At 49.2% G+C, this 12,267-nt stretch overlaps 1 protein-coding gene across 4 annotated transcripts in view; it reads right to left on the reverse strand.

Annotated features, from left to right (window-relative positions):
• Nucleotides 1-12,267, reverse strand: part of PHKB (phosphorylase kinase regulatory subunit beta) — a 192,936-nt gene that overhangs the window by 15,502 nt on the left and 165,167 nt on the right. For all 4 annotated transcript variants that reach the window (XM_084755999.1, XM_084756000.1, XM_084756001.1 and 1 more), the window contains one exon: nucleotides 832-966. In XM_084755999.1, coding sequence (XP_084612125.1) covers nucleotides 832-966 — 135 coding nt within the window. The remainder of the gene's footprint in view (nucleotides 1-831; nucleotides 967-12,267) is intronic.

The following is a 12,267-nucleotide window of genomic DNA, read 5'->3' on the forward strand; positions in this document are numbered from 1 at the left end:
AACACATTCACACACACACACACAAATAAAATTTTGTCAACTTGGGGATCCTAGACACAAACACAGTAAATAAGCACTTGCCTAATACATACATACATACATATCACATAACACATAATACACGCACACACAGACACACTTCTATAGACAACCTCTCGTGTAGATAGTCCAGTTAGAATCTTCTAGAGATATAACTTTGTTGTCTTGGGGATGCTAGACCCAAATGCACTAAATAAGAATCACCTTAAATCCCGGGCAATCAATAAGCACTTCCTTTGTTCTTACTCTCTTCTAAGTTAAGTCTATGAAAGGGTTTAGCTTTGATGACTACTGTCTACTCAGGGAGGCAGAATCAGGAAGCTCATCTACATAATGTTAGCAAACCCTATTTTTTCTGGCCCAGGGTTGGGAGGAAATGCCATATAGTATAAAGCTCCAGAAAGGAAATTTAATCAAAGGTGTATGAAATGTTATATATAGCACAGAATAATAGAAATGGGAAAGTGTTATAAACTATGTCTGGAAAAAACCATAAAACTCAAATCAACACAGGTGCACAAATCCGGACATTTCAACTCACTGTGGCCAGGCTGTGCAGCGGGGAAGGTGGCCCCATGCTCTGCTGAAGCTCCCTCTGTTCCCATTAGCCTGGTACTCACTACGTAGCTCAGACAGTCCTGTTGTCTCGGTCCCCTAAGTGCTGGGATTACAGGCGTATGCCACCATGGCTGACTTCTGAGTTTTCTTATTCTTACTGTCCTAAGTTTTCAGGGAACACGGGTGTCTGTGCCTCCGCGCGTCCTCCAGTGATGGAGGCCTCTGCTCACTCACCTTCCACTCTGTTGGGGCTGGAGGACGTCGAGCAGCAGCTGTTTCACTTCACTGGGTGAGAGCTGGTACAAGTCCATGGCTGGCTTATCCCCGCCGCGGATCTGTAGCTCATACTCCATAGCATGGATGATCCACCTGAAGCGAGAACAAACATCCCTTCAAATGCAATCGCCTCGTGCTGCTGTCGGCCACACCCTTCACAGTGCTGACGCTGATGCATCCAGAATGAGATGAAGAGGAGCCAGTTTAAACGCCCGGGGCTACTGATATTTCTTCCATCCAGACCGTAACCTGATAAGAATCTAAAGGCGCCCTTGAACGTGTAAGTAGTTGTAAAACACAGGGCAGGCTAAGCACTTAAGGTTTTTTTTGCAGGTCAGATTCTCTATTGCCTCGTGTATAATAGTGTATGTGTGCAAACAGCTGCTACGAGACACAGGCCAACATCAAGTAGTACACGCTGCGTCGTGACAAAGGGGCTGAGATGTGCTAGCACATCGAAGTTCTCTTCCTGGGAATGGCAAGAGGGATGACGGTTTTTGTTTGTTTATTTATTTTTGTTTTTCAAGACAGGGTTTCTCTGTGTATCCTTGGCTCTCCAGGACTCACTTTGTAGACCAGGCTGGCCTCGAACTCACAGCGATCCGCCTGCCTCTGCCTCCTGAGTGCTGGGATTAAAGGCGTGCGTCACCACGCCCTGCGTGTGATGATTTTTTTAAAAATACAAATTTCTTTTTACCTCGTAAGTCACTGACTTGGGGCTGGTGGGAACAGAGAAGCCCCGTGTTTCAAATACAAGAGCAGTTAGCTGCAGCTTTGACTATAGTTCTGTGTTAGAAAAGGGGTCTCCCTCTGGATATACTCCCTTAAAGAACACCCCACCCGGCTACTGCACACAGGTGGAAACTTAAGACAGATAGCAAATGATTCAAGCCCTTCTTTCTGCCAAAGCTGGTTTACAGTGACACTCCCTTGTGGGAAGACTTTCATGGGAGAAAAACCTTAAGGCACCTCAGGTCAGCCAGAGGAGGGGTGGACAAGGGATAGGTCCCTGAGTGCTGGGCTGGGCCACAGGCCACAGATCTGGAGTCTCTGGCCTGTGGGTCTTAAATGAAGATCTCAGTTCTCCTCTCTCCTACTGTTGTTATTTCTGGATGTCAGGAGTTTGAGAGAAACAGAACAGAACTGCCTGTTTGGATCTGAATGTATCTCCCCGACATCCACACACACTGATGAGCTCCATACAGTTGAGGGGTGGTAGAAACCTTACGGGGAGGGTCTTGCAGTGGGGCTTTCTGGTCATGGGGTCATGTCCATGATGGGACCATCCCCTTTCTGCTTACTCTCTCTTGAGTGCCAGGATTTTGCTGGCCAGGGGAGGCTGCTGTGTTGTGCTGCTTGCCTTAGGCCCAACAGCAATGGAGTCAACTGACCATGGACAAAACCCTCCAACACAGTGAGCTGGAACAATTTTTGTCTTTGTAAGTTGATTCTCTCAAACATTTTGTTAGAGTAAGGGAAAACCCACTAACACAAGGACAGGATGTTAACGATGTATTAAAGTCATTACAGGGTTTGAGTGTAGCCACCACAGCTGTCCCCAGGCATCCCTAACACACTCCCTTCCCAACTGAAGTCCATTCCAGTTTTTCCCTGGTGACCTAAAAGGCCAAGTACTGCTTCCTGTTGTGATGCCCACGGATCTCATGATCTTGCTGAGGGCTTGTACAGAGCTGCACTGAGATGGAAAGTGTAATGGCCATGTCGCCCCCAGAAGAGGCCATTTCACAGCACTCACCCCCCATGTCGCCCCCAGAAGAGGCCATTTCACAGCAGTCACCCCCCATGTTCCCCCCAGAAGAGGGCATTTCACAGCACTCACCCCCTATGTTCCCCCCAGAAGAGGGCATTTCACAGCAGTCACCCCCCATGTTCCCCCCAGAAGAGGGCATTTCACAGCAGTCACCCCCCATGTTCCCCCCAGAAGAGGGCATTTCACAGCAGTCACCCCCCATGTTCCCCCCAGAAGAGGGCATTTCACAGCAGTCACCCCCCATGTTCCCCCCAGAAGAGGGCATTTCACAGCAGTCACCCCCATGTTCCCCCCAGAAGAGGGCATTTCACAGCAGTCACCCCCCATGTTCCCCCCAGAAGAGGGCATTTCACAGCAGTCACCCCCCATGTTCCCCCCAGAAGAGGGCATTTCACAGCACTCACCCCCCATGTTCCCCCCAGAAGAGGGCATTTCACAGCAGTCACCCCCATGTTCCCCCAGAAGAGGGCATTTCACAGCAGTCACCCCCCATGTTCCCCCAGAAGAGGGCATTTCACAGCACTCACCCCCGAGTTCCCCCAGAAGAGGGCATTTCACAGCACTCACCCCCCATGTTCCCCCAGAAGAGGACATTTCACAGCACTCACCCCCCCATGTTCCCCCAGAAGAGGGCATTTCACAGCACTCACCCCCCCATGTTCCCCCAGAAGAGGGCATTTCACAGCAGTCACCCCCATGTTCCCCCAGAAGAGGGCATTTCACAGCACTCACCCCCCATGTTCCCCCAGAAGAGGGCATTTCACAGCACTCACCCCCCATGTTCCCCCAGAAGAGGGCATTTCACAGCACTCACCCCCATGTTCCCCCAGAAGAGGGCATTTCACAGCACTCACCCCCATGTTCCCCCCAGAAGAGGGCATTTCACAGCACTCACCCCCATGTTCCCCCAGAAGAGGCCATTTCACAGCACTCACCCCCCATGTTCCCCCCAGAAGAGGGCATTTCACAGCACTCACCCCCATGTTCCCCCAGAAGAGGGCATTTTACAGCACTCACCCCCCATGTTCCCCCAGAAGAGGGCATTTCACAGCACTCACCCCCATGTTCCCCCAGAAGAGGGCATTTCACAGCACTCACCCCCCATGTTCCCCCCAGAAGAGGGCATTTCACAGCACTCACCCCCCATGTTCCCCCCAGAAGAGGGCATTTCACAGCACTCACCCCCCATGTTCCCCCCAGAAGAGGGCATTTCACAGCACTCACCCCCCATGTTCCCCCAGAAGAGGGCATTTCACAGCACTCACCCCCCATGTTCCCCCAGAAGAGGGCATTTCACAGCACTCACCCCCCATGTTCCCCCAGAAGAGGGCATTTCACAGCACTCACCCCCCATGTTCCCCCAGAAGAGGGCATTTCACAGCACTCACCCCCCATGTTCCCCCAGAAGAGGGCATTTCACAGCACTCACCCCCCATGTTCCCCCAGAAGAGGGCATTTCACAGCACTCACCCCCCATGTTCCCCCCAGAAGAGGGCATTTCACAGCACTCACCCCCCATGTTCCCCCTAGAAGAGGGCATTTCACAGCACTCACCCCCGTGTTCCCCCAGAAGAGGGCATTTCACAGCACTCACCCCCCATGTTCCCCCCAGAAGAGGGCATTTCACAGCACTCACCCCCCATGTTCCCCCAGAAGAGGGCATTTCACAGCACTCACCCCCCATGTTCCCCCAGAAGAGGGCATTTCACAGCACTCACCCCCATGTTCCCCCAGAAGAGGGCATTTCACAGCACTCACCCCCCATGTTCCCCCAGAAGAGGGCATTTCACAGCACTCACCCCCCATGTTCCCCCAGAAGAGGGCATTTCACAGCACTCACCCCCCATGTTCCCCCAGAAGAGGGCATTTCACAGCACTCACCCCCCATGTTCCCCCAGAAGAGGGCATTTCACAGCACTCACCCCCCATGTTCCCCCAGAAGAGGGCATTTCACAGCACTCACCCCCATGTTCCCCCAGAAGAGGGCATTTCACAGCACTCACCCCCCATGTTCCCCCAGAAGAGGGCATTTCACAGCACTCACCCCTCCCCCACTTCTCTTCCCACTCTTCCTTGATGTTTCCTAAGCTTGGGGTTATTTCTTTAAATCACTTGAAAACTGAATTAAGCTTATGCTTCTGGCAAAAAGTAGAATTTCTTGACATGTTCACCTTCTGTATTAGAGACTATATTTGCCCAAATGGCATGCAAACACAGCAGTCACAAGAACATGGCCATTTTGGGATGCTTTGATGTTAAAATTCCTTATAAAATTAGTTGTTACAAACACTTCAGTTAAAAAAAATCTACACAAGGGACTTTTTCTTTAAATAAAAACCTTGATTTTATTTTACAGTCTACATAGGTTTAACTTAGTTACTTATGATTCTACTTTATTTCCCTCCTGTTTTAATGCCCATTATTGAGCTAAGCAGTGGAAAATCCACTCTCTGGTCACTTAGAAAGCCAATGGAATGAAAAGCAACAAGGACTGGAAGGTTCTCACTGAGACCACGTGACTGCAGAGATGTACTACCATGTGTGGACTTGTGTTAAAGAGGAAGTAAGGAGTCATTTGGGAGCTAGAAACTGGGTGTTTGGTGGTGTTAATTTGTTGCTATGATAATGGCACTGTGATCCAGACAGCATGCTAGCTAAGCAGTGTAACTCAACAGTACTTCTGGTGCTTAGGGCAAGGAGGCAGGAGGATCCTTACTTTGAGGCAAGTCTGAGCTACATTGTAAGACCATGGTCTCAAACCATATAAAAAACCAAGTCACCAACCAAATGAACAATGTCAACAAGATCAGAATGCCCCTCATTTAATTTTTTTCTTTTTTCTCCACCATAATATTTTTATTGATTATTTCAGAATTTCACATCATGCACCCTGATCACAGTTACCTCCTAGGCCTCCCAGGTCCATCTCCTCATCTGTGTGACCTCCCGCCAGAAAAGAAGAAAAAGCCCCTAAGTCCTATTCGTGTTGTCCATATTCTAACTGAAGCATGGTCAAACTTCCAGCAGCCAAGCCCTTAAAGAGAGCTGAGTCCTTCTCCACCTGCACCTACACCAGGAGCAATCAACTGTTGAGAGCTACACTTCAGCATTCTTATCACAGTGTTTTAGAGTTCTCTTCAATAGTTTCCTGTCTAGACTGTTGCTTTTTGTGGCGTTAGGGTAGGGTAGGATAGAGGATGAAAGTAGGGGTTGTCACAGAAGACCTCTAAGTCCCCTTTTCCCCACTGTGAGTCTGCAGTCATCAATGCCACCGCAGAAGTAGCTTCCCTGCCCTTTAGAGTCAGTGAGAGCACAGATTATGGACTTCCATGCGGTCTCTAGCGTCACCACATACCATGGACTTCTGCATGGTTGCTGGTAGAGGTATAGAAAATGGACATTAAAACAACCCTCTACCTAGCACGGATCATAGACAGCAACAGCAGTACAGGTGAAGGACATCAACATGACCTCTGGGGCAACATGGACCACAGGCATCCACATGGCCATTGGTGGCAACACAAGACATAAACACAGCCCCTAGCTTCAGTAGGACCACAGACCCAGACATGGCCCCTGGTGGCAGCAGGGGCATGGAAACCAACACGTATGACCCATGGATATAACAAGGCTTCAGGTAGCAGCATAGACCATGAACATCTGTGGCCTTCAGTGGTCACATGGGTCACAGACCCTAGATACAGTAGGATACTGGAACCAAACATGGTCCTCTGTGGCAGCATGAACAACAGACATCAACATGGCCCCCAGCTGCAGCAGGACTCCAGACCTCCAACATGGCCCTCAGTGGCAGTACAGGCCACTCACTTCAACATGGCATCTGGTGGCAACCTGGACCACACGCAGTATGGCCTCCTGTGATAGAACAGACTATGGACATCCACTTGAACCTTGGGCTTCAACATGGCCTAAAGCAGTGGACAACAGATACCAAAATGGCCTCCAGGGGTAGCATGGACCATAAGGGTCTTTGGGGAGGTCTGACCTAGAACATGAACCATTCATTTTGGACATCCTGTCGTTGCTCAGAGCCAGGGTGATCGTGTGCCTGGGCATCTTTTTGGGGGACTGAGTCTACACTGCTGCACACCCAGTTGACCCTACTCAGCAAAGACATGTGTCGTGTGTCTGTGTCCAGCACCCGCCCACACACAGTAGCCTTCTGTCACCCGTCACCCTTTTGTGTCTCATTTCTCCCTCTCTCCATTGCTCTTCACCACTCCGTTCTCCCATCTTTCCCACCTCTTCATCGCATATTTGTTCGTCATAGTGGCACTGGAAACCGCAGTGTGTCACACAGTATATTTTTTCCCCTAAACTGCTTTACATAAAAATAATTTTTACAACGAGTCATTGGTTTAGTTCAAGGTTTCTGGTTTCTGAAGCACCGTAAATAGCAGACCATTGCTGAGACACTGCCGAGACTCCTCTCGGATATCCTGCTGCTGCCCAGAGTCAGGGTGACAGTGTGGCTAGGCAGGGTGTCCGCAGGCTCCTGGCTCCTGGCTCCTGGCTCCTGGCTTCCAAACACCTCCCCTCCCACCTGACCTTTATACTCGTAGCCTGCAGGCAGCTCCAGTGCCCTGTGGCTTCTGTCTCCCAGCAGGGCAAGCAGCATGGGTTTGTAGCTACTGCAGCTGCTCCATGCTGGGGACTGGACAAGAAGCCCAGGGCCAGCCCTACTCAGCAATGACCTGTTTCTCCAGGAGCTCCAGGCTGTCACACATCTCCCTATCTTTGGTGCTGGCCGCCCCAGGGCTCATAAGGCACAACTCTTGTGTCTGCAGCCTGCTGGCTGAGATGTAGAAGCAAAGGGTATAGATTGTTATTTTCTGTTATTTTTCTTTCCAGTTTTGTGAGCCACCCTTTCTGTTGTGTCACCCTTTGGAGCATCCCTGGGTCTTTTAGACTCTTTGGAGGGTGCTGGTGGCCACTGCAATTTTTGGTTTCTTCTCTCTTCTCCCTCCCCCTCCTTCTCTCCCCCTCCCTCTCCGTCCCCCCTCCAGTCTGAGGTTGGCACTGAACTTGTGGCAATCCCATCTCATTCTCCCACGTACTTGGTTTACAAGTGTGAACCACCATGCCTGGTTACAACCCTTATTCATCCTTGATCTCAAGTTGTACTATAGAGCAATAGTAATAAAACCGGCATGGTACTGGCATAGAAACAGACAGGCAGATCAATGGAAGTGAATCAAAGACCCAGAAATAAACCCACACACCTATGGACACTTGATTTTCGACAAAACAACCAAATCATACAATGGGGAAAAAAGATAACATTTTCAACAAATGGTGCTAGTCTAACTGGATGTCTACAAAGAGAAAAAAGCAAGTAGATACATATTTATCACCCTGCACAAAACTAAAGTCCAAGTGGATTAAAGGCCTCAACATAAAACTAGACATAAATCCGACATAAATCTGTCAAAAGAAAACGTGGGAAAGAGCCTTGAGCTCACTGGCACAGGAGACAACTTCCTGAAAAGAACATCAACAGCTCAGGCTCTAAGATAAACAATTAATAAATGGGACCTCATGAAACTGAGAAGATTCTGTAAGGCAAAGGACACAGCCAACAGAACAAAGCGACAGCCAACAGACTGGGAGAAGATCTTCACCAACCCTACAGAGGGCTAATATCCAAAATATATAAAGAACTCAAGATATTAAACACCACCAAACCAAATAATCCAATTAAAAAATGGGGTACAGAACTAAACAGAATTCTCAACAGAGGAATACTGAATGGCTAAGAGGCACTTAAATGCTCCATATCCCCAGTCATAAGAGAAATGCAAATCAAAACGACTCTGACATTCCATCTTACACCTATCAGAATGGCTAACATCAAAAACTCAAGTGACAGCACATTCTGGCTGAGAGTCCAAACTTGTACAACCACTTTGGAAATCAATCTGGCACTTTCTCAGAAAACTGGGACTAGTTCTACCTCAAGACCCAGCCATATCACTCTTGGGCATATACCTGAAAGATGCTCCACCATACAGCAAGGACATCTGCTCAACTATGTTAGTAGCAGCTTTATTTGTAATAGCCAGAATCTGGAAACAACCTAGATGTCCCTCAATCAAAGAATGGATAAAAAAACTGTGGTACATTTACACTATGGAATACTACTCAGATATTAAAAATAAGGAAATCTTGAAAATTTCAGGCAAACAGATGGAACTAGAAAAGTAACCCAGACCCAGAAAGATACAGATGATATATACTCATTTATAAGCGGACATTAGCCAAATAATACAGGATAACCATACCACAATACACAGACCTAAAGAAACTAAATAACAAGGAGGACCCTAAGGAGATTACTTAATTCCTACTCAGAAGGGCAAACAGAATAGACCCGGAAGCAGTTGAAGAGAAGGAACAGGAAGGGAGTCTACCCTAGAGGTCCTCCGAAAGACTCCACCCAGCAGATCAAAGCAGATGTTGAGACTCACAGCCAAACTCGGGGGGGGGGTGGGGGGGTGGGGGGGGTGGAGCACAGGGAGTCTTACGGAAGAGTTGAAAAATAGAGGAACCTGGGAGGGGTCAGGAGCTCCACAAGGAGAGCAGTGGAGCCAACAAATCTGGGCAGAGGAGGCGTGTGCTGCAGAGACTGATGCACCAAGGACCATGCACAGCGAGGACCTAGACCCCTGCTCAGATGTGGTCCATAGGCAGCACAGTCTCCTTGTGGGTCCCATAATATGGAGAATAGGGGCTACCTCTAACATGGACTCTGGCCCCCACATGTTGATCACTTCCCTCTGTTGGGGTGGCCTTGCCAGGCCACAGAGAAAGAGGATACAGGCAGTCCAGATGAGACTTGACAGGCTGAGATCAGATGTTAGGGGAGGAGAGCTTCACTTTCTGAGGACTAGGGGAGGGAGGGAGAGGGTGTGAGCGAGGGTGAGTGGGATTGTGAGTTGATGAGGGAGGGGGCTACAATCAGGATGCAAAGTGAACAAATTAAAAATAAAAATAAATTACATCTAGTCTCTATGATGCTCAGGAATGAAAAGTCCAAACACTTAGAACTTGCTTTATGCCTCTGACACAACAGATGTGGTGACTGCCACATGCACAAGTGGCACCTTGGATTTTATTCAGGTGCAAAGAAAAAAATGAATTCAGAGGATAATACTGGGAAGGACATACACCAAGTGGAATAGGCCCATGCTCAGACAGACAAATGCATGGCCGCTCTCATTTACAGATCCTATGTTTGAACTCAGACTAGTACATTTAGCTCATAGTGTCTGTAGAGGCCAAGAAGCTACAATGGGTCGCTAGACAGAAGTCTAAGGGAGGGGCACCTAGACCACACGGAATATGAAAGTGGTTAGGGCAAAGAGGCTCGAGCAGGGATGAGGCATGGGAATAGGAAAGAGGAGAGGCTGAAGGAACGGTTAACTAAAACTAAACACGTGTGAAAATGCCCTGTGCACACCTATTATTTCAGTGGCACACGCCAACTAAAAGAATACTGTTACAGACTTTTAAACAGAAGCGCCCTGTGTGGAAGAATGCTGCTCTTCCCAGAAGCCCTGAGCTACTAAATGAAAACCCCAGGGCTGGACGTGGATTTCCTCCCTACAAGCTGCTGGTGCAGATGCCCCAGAGGCTGCCAAATCAACACAGGCTCTTGTCACTGTAGGACCCTATTGCTGAAGGTGCCACCCAGTCCAGCTGCAGGACACAGAAGTCATGCTGGGGCTGAGCTCCGGGTGGGTCTCCCCTCTGCTGGCTGGCCTTCATGATGCCTGAGGTGCCGTGGGGGGGCTCCTGGGCAAGAAAAGGCATCAGCAGTTCTACACAGCTGTGGACTCTGGGGCTACAATACCACCTGCCAGGCAAGCTGTGCCCTGGTGCCCTGTGGAATGACTCCTGAGGGAAGGAGTAGCAAGCCCCTTGGACTGCACAGGAGGCCTGCTCCACAGCAGAGCCGTGCCTGCTACTGTAAACCGCTCAAGAGCCCATGGCCGGGGAGATCACAGCCCTCAGGGAGAACTTACTACTGTTGCTTTGTTAAATGGATATGTGGCCAAACTGGCTCCTAAATGTTATGTCTGTGCCCATAGATCAGTGCTGTTCTCAGCCTCTGTCAGAGAAACTTTGGAGCAGGCAGCAGGTAAGGCGGAGACTCACATTTGGCCAAATTGCTGAGAATGAATGACTGTTGGGTGCTTGGCCCTAAAAAGGACACCAATATCACCCATTCTGAGGCTCAAGGAACACTATAGAGGAGGGGTCTGTGATGGAGAGATAAACCTGGTTTTTAGGATCCCAAGTGCGGGATTGGACCGATATCGTGAGAGAACAGGTGAGGTTAATCCACTAGAAGAGCAACCACCTCGTGCAGGAGCTTAATTGTTGCCAGCTGAAATGATCCCATGAACAGACTCTGGGAGGAGATATATAAAGGAGCCCAGGACTGGAGGCGGGGCTTTTTGGAGACTTGGGATAGTTTTGGCTGTTCATCGCTGCACTTCGAGACAGAGGATCCTAGAGAGAACCGCTGGAGGGAAGGCTTCGGGGCTCTGGTTTCTGCTGAGGTTCTGGGTTCTGGTTACTCTAGGTTCCAGCAGAAGAAATCCTGCAGATTGTGCCAGGAGAATCGTTCCTCGGAACTGATATACTTACAGTTTTGTTATTGTGTCCATTAATCCTCATTTCCTATTGTTTTGGTTAGTCGAGTTATAATGGACATATGCTCAGTCACTAAGTTGTTAATAAAATACATTTGTTAAGAAAATTGAGCCTACAGGTCTGCTTTACTCCAAAAACTGGAGGGTGGGGAAAGTGCGCTGAAATGTTTTCCAGACAGGATGCAGTGAACTCACTGTAGGCATGGTGTCCTCCACCAGACCCATGGCAGACTGGGCCTGTCAACATTTTATCACAAGTGTGAGAATAGCTCTGGAGGAACCACCCTCCCCAAGGGAGTAACTGACAGTTAATGGGAATTGGGGGAGGGGTGTGTTTTCTTTCTTCCTTTCTTTGTTTACTCATTCGTTCTCTCTTTCTTGCTTTGTTTTTGAGACAGGGTCTCACTATATAGACCTGGCTAGCCTCAAATTCAGTGCCTGCTTCTGCCTGATTTGCCTTTGAATGCCAGTACTAAAGGTGTGCAGCACCGTGCCAGCAGGGGATGGCATTTCCTTCCTTGGTGGTGGTGGTGCTAAGCTGCCCATGTCTCAGCAAGGGCCTCACCAGTGCTCACAGAAGCACCTAACTAAACTCAGTGGGGAAGGCTGAGGGGGAGGGGGAGGGAGAGGAGAAGAGGGAATGAGGAGGAGGAGGAGGAGGAGGAGGAGGAGGAAGGGGAGGAGGGGGAGGAGGGTTAGTGAGCTGTAACACTATTCCTTCCAGACTCCTGTCCTGATGCGCTGGCCTGGTGGGGGAGTATCGGGAGCCTTTGCCAAGTTCTAGGGTGAGCTGAGGCCACAGTAACCTCAGTGAGAGGGCAGCTGTCTACAGGGAAGGCGTTTCACCAGAGCCAAATCAGCTGATACCAAGACCTTAAACTTGCAGATGCTGAGGGAAAAAAAAAAGATTGATTATTTAAGTCACCTGTCTATGAGATTTTACTA

This window comes from Acomys minous (genome assembly GCF_964271855.1).
Source record: "Acomys minous genome assembly, chromosome: 14".
NCBI classification, from domain to species: Eukaryota; Metazoa; Chordata; class Mammalia; order Rodentia; family Muridae; genus Acomys; species Acomys minous.